Source organism: Opisthorchis viverrini (assembly GCF_000715545.1).
Source record: "Opisthorchis viverrini unplaced genomic scaffold opera_v5_40, whole genome shotgun sequence".
NCBI classification, from domain to species: domain Eukaryota; kingdom Metazoa; phylum Platyhelminthes; class Trematoda; order Opisthorchiida; family Opisthorchiidae; genus Opisthorchis; species Opisthorchis viverrini.
In genome coordinates, this window is record NW_008751694.1 from 221,798 (window position 1) to 244,289 (window position 22,492).

Here is a 22,492-nt window from a genome sequence, read left to right on the forward strand (position 1 = left end):
TCCGTGGACTACGAAACGCGTCTCGTGACGCTTGATCTCTTTCCCCTGGAGTGCCGTCGCCTCCGAGGGGACCTAATTCTTACCTACGCCTTGTTTGAACAAAGCTTGGCAAACAGGTTTTTTACCGTTTACCCAGCAAACACCCGGCGGGGACATAGTAAGAAAATCTTCAAGCTCAGGGCACACACATCCGTTAGACAAAACTTTTTTTCATTTCGGGTAGTAGCTGCGTGGAATGACCTTCCTCCGGCGGTTGTACACGCTCCTTCTCGAACCCAATTTAAAGCACTATTAGACATTTATTTGTGCGAATCCTCGCGCTGGCGAGCATACTGCCCCGCGCTGAGAACATAAAGAGCAGTGCTACACCCTTTTTTCACTTGTGCCTTTCAGGTGAACGACAGCCACTGACCGACAAGAACAAAACCGACCCGGGAAACTTGGGCAAAAGCCTCGATCCTGTGTATCAATCCGTGAATCCGTGTAACGATTTTTTTGAAGTGTGATCCCCGATGACTGACACGATAAATTGTTTACGAGGTTGTGGTAATAGCATCAGGCGTTTATTCCCGGAACAAACACATAAAATCAATCAGCTGCTATGTCGGAGGCTCAGCCCGAGCACGCATCACGACCGGGAACCTGGGCACACAGGATCCACAAGCCTGTCAGACCACTGCAAGTGAACCCCCGGCTTCGAAGCAATGTCAACAAATTTTAACGGGGTGTTAGGCAGAATTCTATAAGGATACCCCTATACTACTCGCAGTTAGGCGCTGAGAAAGGCCGAGAAACTTAAGTCGCACAAGATCGGCAAGAAATATCGGCCGGTTGACAGTCCGGCATCAAGGCGAGCTCTGATTAGTCAAAGGTCTCAACGCAACAGCCAATCACGACCCAGCGTTCGCCAAACGGCGGTCGACAGTGCCTCAATCTGAAGGCGCTCAGCATTCGCACAATGGAGTTGAATTTTCGAAAGTTATGACATGTCAGGGCATTCGCTGAGTCTCCTCCAAATAACGGAAGTTTAATTACTTGAGCCCCATCTATAAATTTCGCGGTCCCGATGATACTAGGAAAGTATTCCATCACAATTTTCCTGCTAAAGTTAGGAACTCTTCCAGAGACACTTGGATTTGGTGAGCTGCAAAAATATGGAAGTAGATTGAGATGCTTTTTGAATTGAGCATGGACACAACATAATGCAACATTACGGATTAAAAAACTTTAGTCCCCTTGAATAGGTTTTGCAGCTGATGGCATTGTGCGCATAATGGCCACCCGATCAGAAGGCATCGGAGTTTCCAGGATTCGTTATGGTTTACACCTTATGCACAACGCACTGCAAAATTTTTAAACTCAGTTTCTGGCAATAATACACGCTGTGCATTTTTGGTGGTTATCTTGACGGGAACGCTAGTTTGGAGGTTCAGACGGAGAACTAAGTTGAGGAAAATGGGCTCAACAGTCTCCGCCATTTTGGAAACAGCGACCGTCTGGAAATAACAAATTTTGTACATCCTCTGCTCCTAAGGGCCTAGCTTCTTTAATGTAAGGCAGTATGGACAGTCGCCATGTATGCTCTGCTCATGGCAGGCAGACTGACAGATTGATATCACGGGTAGGGAAGGTTAACTCTGACCTAGTCTTCCTAACTTGTCTTCAGCAACTCCACCAAAAGTTGTATGACTGCCCAGGTAAGCGAATTTATCCACTACTTCGAGCACTTTTTGCAAGAATGATGCTTAGGTTTGGTCCCACAAGCCTTGTATATGCTTTTTATACCTTCAGAATGTGAAGCGTAAACGAGGCCATGTGGCGGAATTGGTTGGGTCATTTAAAATGAATTGTACCTTTGGAGGATTTGAACCGAAGAAAGCGACATCGTGCGCATAACCATGTCTGAATGCAACCGTTCCAGGAGCTCTTCAATCCCCGGGCGCCATAGTTGTTCGCACACAGAATTTAGAGAAGGCAGCTTTGGTTGTTAAAAACAGACAAAATTTCCGGCGTATGACAGAGTTAAAAGTGGCTTCAGATCAAGACGAACGATCCACGTTGGATGTTTGAAAGAATGAAACTTATAAATAACGCACCAGTATGAAGATCTGACTGACCTATCCTCAGCCAGGGCTAAATCCAACTTAATTCCCACGAGCTTCATCTCATAGTAATTCATCTACCTGAGCAAAATACTGCAGCTACCAGGCTGAGGCCACGATAGGTTCCGCAAGTTATCATTGCGTCTATTTTAAGGACTGGAATGACAGCCGGACACTCTGTTTCGCAGCATCTAGTTCTCGTTCATAAAGAGTCCCACAGTAGTGTCTCTGGAGTGCTGAATGTATCAGCATGATCAAAGACGGAAATTCAGTGTTCACGGTGATGCCTCGCTGCCACAAAACGACAAATTTTAGCTAACTACGTTTAAAGTCTTTGCTGAACGGAAAACAGCGGGTCAGCAAGGGTACTTGTGAATGGCGTTTTGAAAACACTTTGAGATACGACACTAAGTGGCCAGATGGACAGTCAGCAGATAAACTTGCAGCACAGCATTTAGAATACTCTAATTATCTATCCGCCACGTCCAGTCTAGATTGCCGGCATCATATGGAGGTATGGACAGTGACCTTGGAATCCTCTGGAATGTCCGAGTGTATATCTCTATTCAAGCATCATCGCGCCTGTAGTCGCGACGGACGTCCACTCATTCAACGCAAGGATTTAGGCGGTTTCATCTACTCAATCCACTTGAATTTATCCGGGGGAGAACAAATGTACCAGACAATTAGGGAAGTCGATAATACTGATTCAAATAGTACTCGTAGTGAAAGTAGTAACCGCATGGGCATGAGTTTGACTCCCGTTGTACCACGGCTTCTGGCGCTACTGATACTTCGTCATCTTACGATAACACGTGACTCCTACAACCGTGATTCCTCGCCCGGGTATAGGCTGCGTCAACCACACCAGATTTCATCAGACGTTAGAGCAACGCCAAATGTACACACGAACCACAATCTTGATATTCAGTGACTTCAAGAGCACGCTTAAGTATGTCGATCGGTCAATGCCCTGAACAACACTCGCTGAACGGATCATGCGCCCGAAATATATGAACACCGTCCGGTCCCAGTGCTCACATAATTCTAGGCATGTGAGAGTGCGAGGTGTTCCTTTAAAGCCCCTTTAAAAATCGGTGTCCGGCAAGGAAGCTAAAATCACGTACAAAGTCCACAAGGTATATCACTGAGTCTCAAGGATCGCGTGTGCCAGGATACAGTAAGGACTGTATGACCGAATGGTTGCTACACATGGACTCTACAGACAAATAATGTGAGGCGTCTTGGTGTTTCTGATCACTGATGCCCCAGAAGAGTTGCCGGCATCGGATGACTCCAACGAATGCGTATCGAGGTGAACATAATCGTGTTTGTTTCAACTGATGTGTTGCACGCCCGTCCGGAATGATCACACGACTGCAGTAAGAATAAAAGCATGAGTGGCGGGGTAGTGGGTACATGGGATCGGGCGGAAAAGTGACAGTGTCGTCCACAGTGGGCACTATCGCCGCAGACTAGAAGGACACCCAAATTACTTACGCCGAAACTAATGGATTTTCGAAGTTGAGACTTTCACGGATTCACGGATTAATACGCAGGACCGAGGCTTTTGCCCAAGCTTCCCGGGTCGGTTTTGAACTTGTCGTTCAGTGGATGTCGTTCACCTGAAAGGCACAAGTGGAAAAGGGGTGTACCGCTGCTGTTTATGTTCTCAGCGCGAGGCACTATGCTTGCCAGCGCGAGGATTCGCATGAATAAATGTCTGGTAGTGCTTTGAACTGGGTTCTATAAGGAGCGTGTACAACCGTCGGAGTAAGGTCATTCCACGCAACTACCACCCGAAATGGAAAAAATTTTGAATGTGTGTGCTCTGAGTTTGGAAGTCTTCGTACTACGCCCCCGCAGTGTGTTTGCTGGATCAACCGTGAAAACTCTGTAAACTTTGTTTTGTTCAAACAGGGCACAAGTAAGTAGTAGGTTCGCTTGGAGTCGACGATACTCCAGGGGAAAGAGATCAACCATCGCGCGACGCGTTTGGTATTCCACGGAATTGAGGCCGGCAACCATTCTCATAGTGGCTCGCTGGACACGCTCAATGAGGGTGATGTCCTTCGCGAGTCCTGAGCAGACAACTTGTTTGGCGCGTTCCAGGAGCGGTCTGACAAGCCCCACAGAGTAGTTGGAAGTCCATGCTAGTGGTACGGTAGAAGGTGCATCGGATCATCCGCAAAATGGCGAATGCCTTTTGGGCCGCTTTCTCAAGGTGTAGTGAGAAGGACAAGTTTGAGGAGACCCAGATGCCCAAGCCCTTTTTGGCGTCTATCCTCATAATGCTTTCTGGTCCCTTCTCACCACGCATAACAGGCATTCGCTGAGTCTCCTCCAACTGATATATGGACGCTCTTTTTGTCTTTCAGAGGAAGGTGCCAGTCCAACGACCACTGCTTGGCAGCGTCTACATCCATTTGGGGGGCACTGGCATTGGAACTCCAGGATTTCAAGTCGTCCGCAAAAAGTAGACATGGACTTGCAAGAACATCTGGGAGGTCGTTGACGTAGATCAGAAACAGGAGTGGTCCCTGGACGGAGCCTTGAGGAACTCCAATGGAGACCGGCGCTGGAGAAGGGTAGGTCAAGTCTGTTCTTACTCGGAATGAACCGTCTGACAGGAACGTCTTGATTCGGTGAAGGATTTTCCCTTGAACCCCATAAGACTCGAGCTTGTGGAGCAGCGGGACGTGTGGGACCCTATCAAATGCTTTTGAGAAGTCGAAAAATATGGCATCCGATATGAGTCCTTCGTCCTTGGCTTGGGTTAAGCTGTCCATAAACACGAGCATGTTTGTCACGCAAGAACGGTTTGGGGGAAATCCATATTGAGTTGGAGATATCAGATTGCTGGAAGTAAGGTGATCTAGGATGGCTCGCTTCAGAATGCGTTGCATCATCTTGCTCGGCACGCTAGTGAGGCTTGTAGACCTGTAGCGCCCAGGCGATAGTCGGTCACCAGTTTTGTATATTGGCGTGACAACCGCTTCCTTCCGAGAAGGGGGAAGGCGGCCTTCGTCAAGCGACTGACGAAACGCCAGGTATAAAATAGTTGCCAGCGTAGATGATATTTTCTCTAGGCTCCTGGGATGAAACTCGCCAGGCCCCAAGCGCCGAATGGGTTGATTTTGTGCAAGGTTTGACGAATGTCCTCCACCGTGGAGACCAATTCGGTTAGTGGCTCTTCTCATTTACGTTTTGAGGAGAGTGGATGTGACGATGACTCTGGGGCTGAATATGGACCTGCATAGTGTTCTCTTTAAATCTCAGATGCCACTGTCAGGTCACTCGCGGATTCTCCGTTCCCGTCCCTCAAGGGGAACGCGGATGGCTTATTTCTGCGGCGGCGTCTCATGTGTTTGAACGTCACGTTTTTGTTTTTTCGAGCGAGGTCTGGGATGGTGGCCTGTTTTCGTACGTTCCATTGGTGGTTCCGCATCTTACGAAATACGAGTTCATCTTCTGTATCCCCTGTAGTCGACTTTTTGAAAAAAGGGGCTTTTTCCAGAAGTCGCCGAATCCTTTGGCAGCCTGCGGCTCATCCTAGGGCGTGCTGGTTTTTTGGGACGAACAGCATGTCAGCCTAATGTACCTTCTGGACAATGTTCCTATGAAATTCTTCCACTGGAACTGTTCCCAGTGTAACTTGTTCAATATGCGCATTCCTGAGAAGTCTGCACGGCTGATTATGAGGTTTCATCTATGCACAGTAACATATTTGAACAGCTTGCGACGGTCTTTTATATCCATAATTATACATGATAACACTCATCTTTTCTAGTAAACGCCTGGCCAGCATCCATGCGGGCCGGTAGAAATGAGGCCCCAACTCTGCGTGATAGCCTAATCTGACGACCCGTCATATTCATTGCTGTATTCGATGTCGCCTTATTTGGCTACTAATCGTACGCGCCAGGTCCGTGTCCATGTGCGGCGCTGATTAACCCAACCTAATCTGCCGTACCCGTAACTGTACGCGTTGTCGCTTATCTTTGCTACGTATGCTAAACGCCGGCCCATTTTCCATGTGAACCCATGAATACGAGGCCTTAACTATGCACGTATACCTAACCTAAAGGCGAATAGTGGACCTCCTACTCATAACTGCAAGCGATATCGCCTACCTTGACTTGTTTTTGGAACTGCTAGGCCAGTGTCTATATGCGACACTGATTATTAGGCCTCAACTACGCGCAGTGTCCTGATCTAACTAGCAACGATTACCCGTCATACCCATAAATGTGCGCGCTCTCAGTTATGCCTGCTACCTGTAAACAACATGCCAAAGTCTTCTATGAAAACGAGGCTACAACTATGCGTGACATCTAAGTCTATCGGCCAAAGACGATCCGTCGTCCTCGTAAAGGTATCTTACCTTGGCTATTTGTCGTAATTGCTAGGCCCGTGTCTATGTGCAACGCTAAGTATGAGGCGTCAACTATGCCCACTAGCCCAGTCCAATGGTCGACAACCACCCGGCTCACTCATAATCGATGTCACCTAAAGAGGCTACTTACAGTAACTGCCGGGCCCGCGCACTTGCCCGCAGCTGACCATATTGTCCCAAATATACATAATAGACTAATCCAATGACCAACGGCGGTCCTTCATGTCCGTACGTCGTTCACCTGCCAACACCCCATTCCTGCATCGGTCCCAACATAATGTGTGGTCAATCCAGTTCTCAGTTATTTACCCCACAGGGATTCTGAGAAATGTGTAGTCAGTTGCGAGTCGTACACATCTTCCGCGATATCGTTTAAAACATAATTAGACAAATTTGTAGTGGTTAAATCACCAAGTGTTTAACAAATCTCTCTGTCCACAATTCCCGGTCGGTGTCCAAGTTGAACCTGGAGGCTTATTCTTATAAAGGTTAACCCACTACTTGCTGAATAAGTCCGATTGGCGAGCCATGTGTACATCGATGGTACAATAGCGGGATTCGGCAACCATATGCATTATTGGGAGGAACGAAGTCAAAGCTAAAGAGAGATGTTTATTTGCCAGTCGTAAGACCAAGTGGTGTAGACTTGAGCCCTAAGATCCCAGGCCACATGCGTCCTCAAAAAAGCACCCATGAATGCAGCCATAGTAAAGATCTGGTGAGTGAACGGGTACCTGATGTCAAATTCGCTCGTTTAGAGCACCAAATCACAAGTTTACTCGCCTTCTGCTCTCTGATACCGATACAATGTAGCTTAATAGAATCGAAAACTCGGTCTTCCTCAAAGAGACTCGTAACCATCACATACCCGACCATAGAGGCAATCTAACCAACAAGAGGCACCCTTCTGGGCTTCATCCAACTGCGTTCATGTCGAAGTATTGCAGCCCATCTCCACTTCTGAAATCATATCGACTATACTCGAATGGATGAGCTAGTAAGAAAGCCAAACCTGGTGCGACACATCTGTCTTAGATACTCACGATGGTGTAGCTGAAGACTGCAAAGACGCATCCTTCAGTGGAAATCCCCGGTGCACAACCAAAAAATTGCTATCAAACTGTCGCCTTACGGATTTGCCGACACCAATCAACACCAGCTATGGTTTTGAGACAACCGTTTCCGAACACCAGAAAAAGCCTTGGTCGCGCTTATCAAGCAAGCCTGGTCTCACAGCCATACAACAAAGCAGCCTGTACTGCAGCCTGATACACCCGTTACTTGATATCCACGGATATACCACCTTGAGGGCATAGGCTTTCCGACTAAAAACGCCGCTTGAGCGCTACCGGTTCGTGCACTGTCAAACCACAATCAAAACCAATACAAATCTGAATGTAGAGAGAACGCTGCAACACACTACCTTTCCAACCGGATCGGAAGAGTGCCTGCGATCTTACATAAGCTTTGTTCTATCTCTGATAATTTACTCGGCCAACAAAAATTATCCTCCTCCTCACAGAATCACACATTCAAGCAAAATTATCTCAAAAATGACGTCCGTTATGGGGCTGTCTAGGAACTAAGTATTTCAGTGCAATGATGGAGTGGCACCGCTCTGTACAGTTTGATACCATGCCCAAAACTATGCACTCCTTCTCTTGACTGCAACCTATCACCCACCTGTTCCATTTCCCACAACTATAAACAAACTCACGCTTTATCCTGACTAATCCTATAATCATGCTGAAGATAAGCCACCCAATCGTTGGGAATAAACATCGTTATGATAACGTGACACTTTGTGGGTACAAAGTGCGCACCGTGGACAGAATGACATTGGTCAATTCATCCAAGTTGCGTGCAACTTTTTCTCCTCTTCGAAGATGAGAACAATGTCTGCATACTCCAGATCGACAAGGTTTTTGCTATAAGATATTTAAAAGCCAGGTCGAGAAGACATTTTAGCTTTTGCATCATTATCTCGCCGATCACGAAATTAAGTAGGAGTGGACAGAAGGTGCTCTCGGCGGACACAACTTTGTGTTCGGTAGCTTTTGGAGCTCCCCGTATATGCCCGTAACACGTAGGTCCCTTAATCACCTCCTGTCCACGACGATGCAAAAGACTGCATGGTTGATTAATCTCACTTCAGATGAATGCCCTCTCCTCAAATTTTACCGCTTATGCATGATGAATCTCATAACCCGCCTTCTGAAATGAAGAGAAAATTCTTTCTGTTCTGAGCTCCTCTTAGTTATGGCCTACATATCGAGCAATCGCTCAATAAACCGAAATATCCATTGATAGAGGAGGAGGGGATGCTAAAATATTCATCAAATTCATGTGATATGGCGCCTCAGAATCAACTGGTTGTGCAAAGCTCTACGCTTATCTTTAGGCTGTAACAGCTCCATAATGAGGTCAGCTCATCGCACAAATAGGCGACACCACCAGACATCTCTGATCTCATATCTCTGCAAGTTTCAGGCCACCTTAGTTGCACACAGTCTAGACAATCCACGACCCTCATACTCATATATGTCCTCGACACTACTCATCGACCGCATGCCCATTATCTGCAAGCAAATTTCAATTACCCTTTTTAAAATCGGGTAGTGTCATCTCATTGAAGTGGTTAGGAATTGTGAAAACTTTTGACTGTCTGTTATTTCGGGAGGCATTTAAACTCATATCAAAGTGCTTTCTAACATACCTTTCAGACACTTTCTTATTTTGAGTCCCCAATATAGACATGGCTGTCTTATTACCTTGTTTTAAAGGCAGCAATGAACCAACACGAACCGTCGATAGACCCAAAACTATCCTAACTACAATAACAGCTATTAGCGGCTCATCCAACACGTTTATGTACAGGGGTATCCACGAACATAAGTACGGCGTTGCGATGACGGTAAAGCGACTGCCACACCCAGTCTGATGGCTTACCAGTAGTTCGGAATAAACATTATTATTAGTAGTAGTAATTTCCAGACGAGTGCGTCACCCTGAAGACTGTTTCGTTCCCTTTACTTTTTGCGAGGATTTGGAAGCAGTGGTCACATGAATGCGCAGTCCGCTTGTTCCGTTCACAAAATTAATAGCTCATTCAACAACGCCATTAGTGGCTCGGTTTATCGGTGAAGATCAAAACCTGCCCTAATCCAGACAACAACGTTTGCTGATCATCATAAAAAAACAAAAAGCACTAGCTGTGACGAATTCCTTTGTTTCATCTGGCCGCTTGTCACAACCACAAAAAACTTTAAGTAACCGGGTTGCGAATGGCCGCTCCGATTTGAGTTTGCGCGGACGAAATGGGCTTGACTATTGTCCAAGTCATTTTGTGGTTATTTCCAAATCTAATGCGTAAGAAAACACCCGATGAAACCTGCTTTCCCACAAACTTCTCCACCGCTTTCATACAGACGATTGGTGAAGCCACCCGCGGCCATTATAATACGAATTCCGCTCTTACAGTGGACTCCGAGTTCGTTTAAGCAACTTCCAATGAAACCGCGGTTGCATGGGGAGATCTTAGGCGCCCGAATAATAACCATCAAATGCTTAAACTTTGTGTTAAAGATTTTTTGAATCAGGGTTCCGGAGAAATTTCGGATGTGTCTCTAGGATGCAGCGGACACTATCCGATGCAGACGTTGGAACTTGACCGTGGCGGGCAAAAACAACATGATAGAGGTGAAAAACAAGAGACACTGCCTAACACATGTCAAGAAATCCGCAAATTTTAGAAAACGAGGAACCAGGAAAATGAACCTGTCGTTTTGGCGTAAACCAGCCAATCTATTCCAAATGAAACCATCAGCTAGGCCCCGTAGCCTTAAACTGTAAGGCTTATGGTCATGGTCACGAAAGGCGTAGGTGCGAGTGATGAAGTGGAGGGATTAGTTATGCGGATAAATGGTAGCAATAATCTCAGAATCCTGAAGAACAATAGAACTGTAGTGACTCAGTGGTTGGAGGGAGTCGGCTGAAAGGATTCGGGGAAAATTGAGTTGGTGACAACACACAAGGCAGAATGCGAGCTGTACAGAAAATTACTGACTTTATGGAAAGCACAGACAGAGTCCACCGAACTGTTTAAATTCGAACGAAGGGTTCTGCAAATTTGAATGAACACGTCCTGGAGTTTATACGTATTTGCCACTAATTCAACGAGTATGTGAGAGACCACGGACAAGAGTGTGTTCTTTTAAACTGAGCATGTCAGTACCGTGCCGTCATTGGCCTGACAAACTCTGGTTTCTGGACAGCCCCGCAACGGACGCCATAATCAAGGTCGTTGGGTCAGGATACGCAATTTTTTAAGAAGCGGGATTTTTTCAGGTTGGATAATGATATTTGGTTGTGGGGCAGACACTTCGGTCGCAGAAAACATCCAGCGCCATCAAATTCATTAGCCAGGCCATAAGATACCCATGCCGAAATATCGTATGCCGAGACTAGTGTTGTTCTGCGTCATCGTCATCATCAGCCGGAAAATTTGCGTACTTGTCCGACAAAGGTTATAGATACAGCAGATTCGTTCGCCAAATATTTGAGGAGTTATGTTCGATGGGTATGCACTATATGTGGTAGTTGATATAATTGCTGCTTACAAAACGGGGCGGCATTGAGCTTTTGATTGAGAAGATTGGGAGGGGGCTATGCACTGAAGGCAACAGCTTGGATGCAGAGCACTATCAAGGAACCTACTGGACCATGCCTGACGACGTCCCCGAGCGTTGATATAACCTGTCTCGGATTCCTCATCTACGAAGACAACAGTAGTCATAGCAGCTGAGTTCACTGCTAATTACTTCCAAACTTCTGGGCTCCTCCATCACAACGACGGGAACCCTGAGGTGGACATCTTACATTTTGACAGGAGGGTTTCAAATAGCATACGGAGAATTTGGACGCTATTAGTGTTATCCACATTCCATGATGTGGTTTCTATACCACCTGAGTTTTGCTTAAAACATTGCAATGAATAGCGGTCCATCTATGTCAGCGGTATTTTACACTTCAGGTATCTCAGGGCCCCGATGCAATGGACCGTGGTATATACTGGATTTGTCCTTCGCCTCAGGACTGAATGCGCTTCGCTGGACCGGATACCAGTCGATAGTCGTCTTTGCCGGCTTAATCAAAATCAACGTATCTCGACGTGGCAAACAGCGTTTGTTGTTTCAGTGTACAATCAAACATGTTGCAGCTGGGGCTGAGAAAGGAAGCTTCCATTGAGGTTCGTCACGCTGATTACGGTTAACATGAAGCACCAGTGTCATGATTCTGGCAGCTGATATGAGTGATCCGGTTGTCCGACTAATTCTTGAGGAAGCCCATGGCGGTCGATCCAAAGTTGACGCTCACTGCACATACATTTGGGAAAGGCTTCTTTAATTAGTTGCTTCAATGCAATTTACTTTACCGTACTCCACAGGCACATTCATTTCACCTGCCACAGTTTCGATCATTAAAATGTGGGAGTGTGCGGGACAGGCAGTCATGCATTGAATCTGATGGTATGTTTGTTTTTAGATTTGGAACCTGGGTAGCTGCGCGTTGAATGCAGGAGCGCCACTGGCTGCGCCATTCGGCCACTTCCGCCAGCGAGTTGAGTCTCATATTCCCTATGTGGACAGGTGGCATTAGTCGATTCGACTAAGTTAAGTGGTCAGTGATCTCAAAATTCGTTACCTGCCCTCGGTGGGTGCTGAACATACGCTGTATCCAATTAACACAAACTTTTAACACAAGTACTTACACCATGTGTCTTGGGCTCCACTATCACAAATTTACTTTGGTCTCCGTTGGTCGTGAAAAACTGTGGCAGTGTTTGGCGAAAGGTAACCCTTCTAAATTCTCTTATCAGTGCTTTATATGCGTTTTGTCATGGCCATGTCCGTTTACGGCAGATCTCCTGAATTTGCTTAATCTTGGTGTCAGGGCAGTGTGCGTCAAAACCAGACAGTTGTGAGAAAGACGTGACATCAGCTCTGCTGTCAAAGACAGTGTACAATGCCGCAGTTCTAGCTGTCCTACTTTATGGGCCAGAGGTGGCCGCAGATAACATTTCTTCCATCCCTTGCTGGTTGATGAGTTTAACTCTCTGAAGCTCTCCTGGATTAAGTTCCAATGCGTCTGGTCTGGTAGACATTTGCATCAACGCAGAACAAGCCTGTTCAAAGGATCGCTTGTATCCAACACCTCACGGGTCAATCAGATACCGCACAGGGGTACTACCACTCCTCCTGGATTTGATTGTCATCAACCAAATCCACTTTTTGGTCAAGTGTTAAATAGGGCTCCACCAGGACACACTGAACACTGTTGCTAACCTACAATCTCATCTGCTACCGGGCCTGAAATTCGGAACCCCAAATGTTGATTCGAAACATCTGCCATGCAGACTTCCCAGGTCCTAATTGAACCGGGACCAGTTTCAGTGCATGAGACATATGGAATCGTTGACCAAAAAATTCAACAGGCTAAAGCTGTATCTTTACCGAAGAAACCGGCGGGAAGTCGAACGGACGAAATGATTCCCGTAAGGATTTGGTAAATTCTGGAAGCAAGGTCCCAGCAATCTTCGAAAAGATAATTGCAGCAGCCTGGGAGACACACAAAATCCCTCCAGGGATCCTGAAGTAAACACGGCTCACGCGAGTATTTCTACAGCGATTTCTGCCAGGTGTTCCCCCAGTTTCTCGGGGGAGGCAACTCTCCCTTTGATTGGAGACCATCGGTTGTCACGCCGAACTACAAAACTAATGACCACCTGGTGTGCGACAGCTACAGGCCTGTTAGCCCCTACCCGCAAACCGTGCAGTGTGATGGAACGAACCCTGTAACCGACATATCAAATCCCCTCGGCGCCAAATAGCGGCGACCCGGATTCCTTCTAACCTTTGCGTACTTGCTGGTATTTATGGACAGCTAAACCCAAGCTATGAACAGGGGACTCTTGTTAGGTGCAATAGTTTTCGCCTTTTCAAAAGCATTTGCTCCACTTCCACACGTCCTGCTGCTCCACAAGCTTGATCCGTATGGGATTGAAGGGGTAAATTAATGTTGGTTTAAAACGCTCCTAGAAGACAAAACACTACGAGTGAAAGTAGGCTCAACCCAATCTTCTCCACCCTCCGGACGTGCTTTCAGTTGCGAGTGACCCCGAGATCCTGATGTTTCACCGCCAGCGCTCTCCAAATATACGTAGAAGCATCGAACTGGCAATCACGCCTTTCTATGAATGGCGAAAAAGGCGTCTACATGACATTTGCGGAGGCCCAATGAACGCCTCTCTCGTACATGATGAGGACCTAGTGTATGACATTTAATGATATGTTCCAAAAAAATTATCGGCTTTCTTCGAACTTGTCATTTTCAATTAACCATGGAAAATCGTTTTGAAATGCATTCTTCGTTCTACGGACGATTCGGCACACCTTTCCCCGTATTACACAGATGCGTGGGGTCTCGTATCGCAGAGCTTATTCTCGTTGTTAGCTTTGGGTGCGCGGAACAGTTCATTTCAGTCTGTTTTCACCCCGGTGCAGGCAGTGCAAATGCGGCGCATCAGGTCCGTTAGATAGAAATCACTTATTCTTTCAGCCACGTAACCCTGGATAATCGCCACGCACCCGTTTAGCAATCGCCCAATCACTGAATCCGAACTCCAAGCAGATAAGTCAATTTTTGCCAAATAGAAAGGTATATGAAGAATGAATGACCCATTCCGGGGACTACTGCGAGGAAGCTCAAAGTGCCCTCAGACGGGCCTGTGAATCCAGAGGGACAACTGATAACAAAAAGATTTTCATCTCCGAAAGGAGGTTGGATCGCGATCACGCGACATACGGAGTCATCCACATTCTGATTGGTTGAAATCTAGATGATGGGAACATTCAAAAATGGCAACATGGCGGATTTGCGGTCTACGATTGACCCTCTCAAACGAAGCAGAGACTTATAGTTCGGTTGTATCTTTTAAAAATTTACATCGTTAACAGATTTGCTGATCTAATAAACGCAAAGAGTATGTGATTACCGGTAGTTTAGGATAGCTCGGTTGTAAAAAGTGTTATCCTATATTTTGTCCCTAAAGTTGTCTATATCCTCAAGCGTCAATTAGAATACATACGCGCTGGTTGTTACGCTGGGCTGTGACCACACGACTTGCGGCGTCATCCCCATTCTGATTGGCTGAAATCTAGATGGCTGGAACATTCAAAAATGACAACATGGCGGATTTGCGGCTTATGGTTGACCCTCTCAAACGAAGCACAGAAGTATAATGCGGTTGTATCTTTTTAAAATTTACATTTCTAACAGATTTTTTAATCTAATTAACGCAAAGCATGTGCGATTACCAGTAGTTTAAGATAGCTCGGTTGTAAAAAGTGTAATCTTACATTTTGTTCCTAAAGTTACCTATATCTCCAAAGGGAGATGGTATTTGGGATTACTTGCGGTAACAGAAAGTAATTAGTCAGAACAGCATGGATTTAGCAGCTGACCCTGGTGTATTAACCGTTTGCACTCAGCATCGTTCACAAGTTATGAAATCGTTATTCGTTTGAATGAAAGGAAAAACCTACGTGCTATTGTCTGCGTTCCTCCCAATGAAAGCCTTGAAGGCCATGTATCATTGGAATAGTGTTCGCGTAGCTAAGGCACCCGGTATAGTCAATGACTGCCCTAAGTGCAAGACCCGGTATGTTCATGAATAGCCTCAACTTTGGTTTATAATGACAGAACCATCGGTGCGTCGTTTGGAGCCAACGGATCAAAGATAGCGTATGTGGTTGAGCCGGAGCAGTAACTCTGGCACTACCAGTGGCAAGTGTAACATGCCACCCCTATTAGCCACCTTTGGGCACCGATACCCGGCGGTGGTGCCACCGGCGGCGTATTTACTGAGTGGTCACCTATTTTCTATTTCTGATCGTTCACCCCTTAACGTAAAGTATCGTTGTGGCATGAAGAAGAGTTTACCAGTCATCTGAGCACACAGAATAATGTGAGCAGTTGTTGACGTATTTAGTGAGCAATGTAGGCAAAGCTTGGAATACCACTATTGCCGCAACTTTCCAATGTGACTGTTGACGACATTTATCAACTATGTCTAAAGCGACAGCAACGTATGTCACCATCGTGGGTTTTGAACCCTGAAACTCAGTTGTGGCTGGAAATCATTCCTCCCGTTTCCGTTAGCGACTCTACATACTATGCAACAACAGGCGAGGTATTAAGTGTACGGTGCGCCCTGTCATGTAATCTTCGAATTGAATAATATTTCTGTCGATTACGTAACTGGTAACACCGTGACATGAAACACCCATGAAGCCTAATAAGTGCTTCAGGCACGGTTAGGCCGCTGGGCTATTGTGCATAATGCTAAACGTATGCTGTTAGAGGCGACCCTCCGTTGTCCTAAAGGGTTTCGGGACCACTCTGAGGCTACAGACGAAATCGGAAGGTTACGCCCTTCCTTTTCTGACCTAAGCAAGCTGGTCTTCAAAGCAACGCCTAGATGCCCTGGTTTCCGTGACGCTTGAAACCAATTTTAGGAAAACATAATTTTATCATGGCTGATTGCAAGCAGATAACACAAGCACTAAAAATGTGTTCCACAGTTGTGCCTGGAAAGCAAATGGGAAAAGAATTAGTGCAAGGTAACGGAAAGGAAACGACTAGAGCCCCATTCGCCCAGCCTGCAGAAAGGACGCATACCACTTACCACTACAGTACCGCTTTGAGGGGGGATTTTACAGCAGAAAAAAAACCACCAACCACCCACACCTGCGTACGGTGCTAGGTTGAATCTCCCTGAATTACATCACCATACTTTGCATAAAAACCACGCAGACGGACGGAAATATAAGAACATTCAAACTCCCGTCACCACAGGCAGCCATGCGTCCAAATGGGCGCAGCGCATCTCGGATACCCTGCAGGTCATATACAGGATAGTCCAAGCGACGCAGTTCATCTCGCAGGACGCGCACATCACCACCGGTCAAGTCGATTCAATAGTTTTTCCGGACATAGTCTCGGATTTCCATGGATGACTTAAAACATCGCAGCAATCCATACACAAACAACAATCAAACATACGCAGGTCATTCTGTTCGCCGAGGATACATCCTGTGGACCTACAAGATATTATACCACATTTAACCACCTTACTTGACAACAATCTAGTTGATGCGGTACTCGGCTCAGGAAAAATTGACCGTACCGTCGTTGAAACCATGCCGGTGGCGTTCTACATGTGGTGGGCACCCGGACCGCAAACAGAGCAAGCGAGGAATGACCATTTGTAGCTCGGCACCAGTTTATATACCATGCTGACTTTGGCCTTCACACACAAGCTGCCCGGTCCAGACCACAAGTCGCCGACTCTGGGTCGGATCGCTAGGGGAGCAATTTCGCATCAAGTTTACAACCCTGTTTAGGTAGACCAGCACAAGCCCTTTCCATTTCTATTCAATTAAGAAACTCGCATAGGTCGCTACAAAGATGTCTGCGAGCCATTAGCTTCTCACTCACCCATGAAGGTAGAGACCGCACTGGATATAAAACCTCGGCGGTACCAACAGGGCATTGTACAATTGTAGATGGGCGGCGGGAATTTATATCCAAGGTCACGGTGCGTCAGGTGATCCTGTGGCCCGTTCGCTTCCGAGATGAATAGGTTAATCCGACTGTTGACCGTAGCTGTTAGGTCGAAAAACATAACGCCTGTTTGTAGGCTCCGCACAGCAACGACAGACAAGGTTGACCTAGAGCACACGGAGCCATTTTGTCCAGTTCCTGGAGTTGTACCACAATGGTCTACCCCAGAAGCTGCATTTACCGACCTGAAAGATGGTAGTGCCTATCTAATTCGCTAGCCGTATCTCTAGGAGACAAGCTTTTCGTACAAGGTGGAGCGTCAACACCAACCATACTTTTGGAATGCCTCTACAAACATGTTGTTGAGAACAAGTTGAAGAATATTGAACTCTATCACCTTTTCACATTGGGGCCATATCCTTTTTGCGAACCCGAGGCTAAAGACCGCTTTAGCTCAAGATCGCTCTTTGTCGGTATGGAACCTACCCATCTGAATTCAGTCTTCAGGTCATAATTGCAGGGAAGCTGTCAATTCTGGTATCGCAGATTTCTACCCCATTTTCTTGAGCGAAGTCCCACATCTCTTCCGACGGAGGGTTATCAACTTTGACTGGGCCCTTGTCAGCATTTCACCACCAGGAAAGCATGGTTATTGTTCTCTCGGTGCCTCTGTCGATATAACTCGATCAGCGATCCAGAACGCGAAGAAGATCATTGGTTTGTTCTATTCCGTTCGTTCTACGCTGTTCACCAGGCCAAGTTAACCCAAACGTTCCGGTCACCCGTGGTGATGCTAATATTCACTCAAGTCACCTCGATGTCCTAATATATGGTACAATGCCTCTGCATACTTCGGAGCTTCGTGAGCCTTCGATTGAAGAGATCAGGATAGGCCGTTTTATCTCTGAGAACCTCGTGGATGATGGGGCCACACTCGAGGCAGGTTAGTTACCCAGCACACATACATTTTACAGTTAGTTTGCCCTGATATTCAACGCTAATTATTTGTTCAATACCGTCACTCAATCCCATACGTCACTGGCATACTGCTGCGAGATGAGTTGGTTCTATTTATGTGCAGGGATTATGGTTGACCACTTTTGACGACCGGTGGCAAGCACCGCACAGGTTAATGCAGTATTTCCTATTCTCATACCATATAAATTTGTTATCCGTGAGTTAGTAGCAGTCTAGTTTCTGGGAGCTAGTGTTCTACAAACGATCAAGTAAAAACTCGTTCAGCTGTAGCACCCTTTCGGTGTCTAACTGTTATGCCACCCGAAGGTTGCACGAGGGCTGGGGGACCGCTAGGTTACCTAAGCCTAGACAGGGGAGGTCGAGATGCAGACGTCGGGTTTGAACCCTTGACCTAACGGTCAGTAAATTCCTGCTCTAACCACTTGGGCCATCTCGCTCGTAATTACGTATGAACTCTTGAAGTGGTTTTATGCCCTGAAAATTGAATCTCAAGCGTGATAGAGCAGTTGGTATACAAGAGTACTTCCTTGTCAATAAAACTTCCTCTCCAAACATCAGTAGTTAGACCAATTCCCTCATTAGTTATCTTCATGTCGGTTTCAGTTCTGCACGTGTCCTACAACGTTACCAGTAGAAAGTAGGTTTTTGAAACCCATGAAATGAAGCTTACCAGCAGCTGCTAAACAGTTCTACGAATCAGGCATTTGTTTGAGCTTTCCTGTTTCCACATGCGGATAACTTGTATCAGCAATTCGAATATCTTCATCAGGCCCGTTAGCAACGTCGAAACTGAAGTCAGGGAGTTCGACTCTTCAGTCTTCAAACATCTTTTTTGCCTTGTCTTTTTGCGTTCCGTTGTACCTATTCCATGAGTTAATATCGTCATTCATGCACATATCAACAACGACGTAGGTCTACTCGACGATGGAACGGTTTCCTGATGAAATTGAGTCCCCAAGAAAAAGGCGACTAGTCGATTGTTTTGGCTTAGTATGACCGCAGCTGCGATACCAGGTTCATATGTCTTAATAATCCTCAGTATCTAACGACCGGCCGTGGCGACTGTCGTTTTGTCTAACGCTAGTGTCATCTTTCTGGTAGCACGCAGGAATGAATGAAAAATACGGCTGTCCAAACCTTTCGTTTGTCCACAAACTATGACATTTTCTGTTTTGGCGAATATTTCATGAGCGTTCCCAAATTTCATCATCTGATCCATTGTGCGTTGAAAACAAGCGACCACATTGGTAACAGTAAATGGGATGCTGCAAAGCTAGTGAAGTCTTTGCTGTCGGAATTCATTTGTAGGCACGCTTGATATGTAGATGGCTTTGCGTTCCATACCGCAAAATGTCTTCAGTTGTCTTGTCTAGTTGTCGTAGAGAACACGCATTTAGGTAAATGAACCGGTTGTTGCTTTGACTTGTCAACCAGTCCATCTTTTGTGAGTGAATTTCTTTGTCACAAGTACCGGTACTCTCCGATAACTCCCTCCGAATATCCGATCAACTTTGATTCGAAGGAATAACTCGTCCTCAGGAAAATAAAATCCTGACTTTGTTGCACTTGATCGATTTCCAAATCCACGAAAGCTTGCGGTCGGGAACATCTGAGGTGACTCTATTTTAACAGCCGCCAGACCACAAAGGGTTGAATTCCTGCGATGACCGTCAAAAAGAACTGTAAGTTTGTATTTTAGGCTATAGAAATTCTGTATTAGCAAAACGTTTATGCAGAAACTCGTAGAGCTTGCTGGAAACTCCTGAAGGTGCCTTTTTTGGGAGGTAAAAACCCTTAGAACCGAAGCGTTTCCTGCTCTTTTTGGAAGCGTACTATCGGGGACACTCTTTGATGGCAGTACTGAGATTTTCTTTGCCGTTAACAAGCATGAGGTTTTGCGTTGCTAAATCAGTTTTTCGCCGCAGTTTTATGGTTTCAGTAATACCAGCAATGAGATACATACCGCGTTCCACAATGACCGTTTGTGTTCTTCATTGATACAAAGTCCCATACCACCCTGCTGTTTACAATGTTCCTTTTTTCCTTCCCAAATCGTCATGACGACACAAAAGCTTGTCTGAATAGTCCTATAAATCATTCTGCTTTCCTGACACGCCCACAGGTATTGGGAATATCCCACAATCTGTCTTCAGACAACTCGGGAACCACAGACATTTGGGGGTCCATACGGAAATGTTTTCCGATGCGCTCGTAGACCTTGTATCTTTGGGTGCTGTAACGAACGCGCATAAAACACAGCGTCCCGGGAAGATCGTTGCCAGTTTCGTCATGGGGACTCGAAAGGTCTTTGATTTCATCGACAACAACCCATTGGTTGGTAAGTGTTCCTCAGTAGTCATCTCAATTCTCAGCTGCCTTATCTCGAACCAAATTTAGCTGCCTTTGAATAACATGTTCACCTCGTCAAATAAACGTAAAATTTAGTACAATGATGGCCTTGCAGACCGGTGACGTGTTACTGACTGCAAACGTAGCACGAAATTGGTGATGGTAAAACTTTTCAACTCAGATAATTTCAAAAAGTCTGTGCCTTTAACCATTTCATACATTCAGTAGCTCATGGTACTGGGAGTAAGTTGTCTATTGCCTAAAGTGTGAGTTGCTTCCACTGAAGCCGGAAACGGTCGCTGGCCTCTGATGATATATTTGGGTTAAAAGGCCCTTAGTATTTTGCTTGGAGGATGGACCAAACCATAATTCCAACCAACCACGGCTGGTTCTCAAGGTGGACAGTTTCTGATACGGTTTGACATCAGTTGTTATCTAACTACTATACACCATTGGCAGTGTCAAACACCGATGCTTCATCTCTGTGCAGCCATTATTTATCCAATAATAATCAAATCCATATTATTGTAGCATACTTTACAGAGTGCATGATTACTCTCCGCTGAGCAACTGAAAAACCCACCGATCCAGAGCATCTCATTGCATCTTTTCTGATTGCCCCATCGTCAGCTGTTAATTCACACTGGAACGAGATTGCTACGTGTTCTAACTTCCCTGGTAGTTTCGCCTGCGGTATGACACTATACGTTCCATCCAAAGTACTGGAATAAAATTAAAATAGATCGCTCAGCTGCAAAACCTTTTCGGTGCCTAGCTGCCATCCGGAGGAAGCACGAACACTGGGGTATTGCGAGGTTTCCCAAGCCTAGACAGGAGAAATCGAGATGCATAGGTCGAGTTCGAACCACGGATTTTCCGGTCAGTAAATTAGCACTGCAATGACTGGGCCATCTCACTTCGCACCCAAACAATGAGCATCAGACGGAACACTGTCACCATTCTTATCTCGGAGGGATGTTATGGTCACTCTCGGAAATAAAACAGCTCGGACTATTGGGCGACAAGTGCAACTTAGCGTCTGCGCCAACCGCGAAACCTGGTGTACACGCAAGGCTAAGTAATTGGAATGGGTTGAGAATTAAGAAGTACCCGGAAATTATCTCAGCCGATCCGTGCGATCAGTCCGCGTACACCGCCTGCCGGAGAGGCTACCTGAGATCAAATCGCCGAGAGACTCCTTGACCTCTGGACTAAGCAGTTTGAACAACAATTCTCATGACCACCTGCCATCACTCAGTCTGCTTCCCGAACTGCACTAGAATCTTGGGTGGTGTGCTTGAATCATCATACAGCCTCAGGTGTTTGCAGCTGCACATGTCTTTTCAATCGTCATCGACTGCTGGTCCAGATGACCTCCCGCATTATTGGAGAATTGGGATGAACTTTTAATCTAGTGTTTGTCTGATTCGTTCGCTTCCATTTGAGAAGGAGGTCTACCCAGACAACTGGGTATACTCCGTATTGACACCTGTTTTCAAAAAAGGGGTCCGTAGTGTATGTGGCACTCATTTTGAGTTCAGTCCTAACGAGATTATTGACAGCACTTGTCTTTCGCTACTTTATGACGGCCGAGGAAGTTTTGAGGCGAGACCAGTGTGTGCGATTTCTGCCCCGTCAGGTGCTCCGTCAGTTGTCAGAACATACGTATAAACCACCCGTAATTTTGGTATTCCCAGATTTGCAGGACACGAGCTTCAGGTGTCTCATTGTTCAGAGCGCAAATTTACTGACCGGAAGGTCATCATCATCATCAACGACAGCATGACATCAGTGCTCAACACCAATGCTTCACTGCCGTACAGCCATGACTTATTTGAAAGCCTTATTGTAAAGAAAAGAATAAAGGTGGATGGGGGAGGGACTTAGTGCTAGCTTAACACAATCATTCCGAGGTGCCTACACCTCCAGACATTCATTCAGGCAATCTGGACAAAAACTGACAACAAGAACGCCACTGACAACGGTTGGCAGCCATATCTTGTAGTGTCTCCAACCAGGCAAAGTGAGGATCACGCGGTCCCCA

General features: G+C 46.1%; 2 protein-coding genes across 2 annotated transcripts in view; one reads left to right on the forward strand and one right to left on the reverse strand.

Annotated features, from left to right (window-relative positions):
* Positions 1 to 14,163: 14,163 nt before the first annotated feature.
* The window catches only part of T265_02872 (hypothetical protein), a gene marked incomplete at both ends in the record, with an annotated part of 20,621 nt that continues 12,292 nt past the window's right edge, over positions 14,164 to 22,492 (reverse strand). Inside the window, 3 exons of the mRNA XM_009167225.1 lie at positions 14,164 to 14,391; positions 14,645 to 14,713; positions 21,032 to 21,170. Coding sequence (XP_009165489.1) covers positions 14,164 to 14,391; positions 14,645 to 14,713; positions 21,032 to 21,170 — 436 coding nt within the window. The remainder of the gene's footprint in view (positions 14,392 to 14,644; positions 14,714 to 21,031; positions 21,171 to 22,492) is intronic.
* Positions 17,193 to 22,492, forward strand: part of T265_02873 (hypothetical protein) — a gene marked incomplete at both ends in the record, with an annotated part of 15,644 nt that continues 10,344 nt past the window's right edge. Inside the window, 5 exons of the mRNA XM_009167226.1 lie at positions 17,193 to 17,379; positions 17,412 to 17,594; positions 17,629 to 17,838; positions 17,876 to 18,064; positions 20,222 to 20,437. Of these exons, the coding sequence (XP_009165490.1) occupies positions 17,193 to 17,379; positions 17,412 to 17,594; positions 17,629 to 17,838; positions 17,876 to 18,064; positions 20,222 to 20,437 (985 nt within the window). The remainder of the gene's footprint in view (positions 17,380 to 17,411; positions 17,595 to 17,628; positions 17,839 to 17,875; positions 18,065 to 20,221; positions 20,438 to 22,492) is intronic.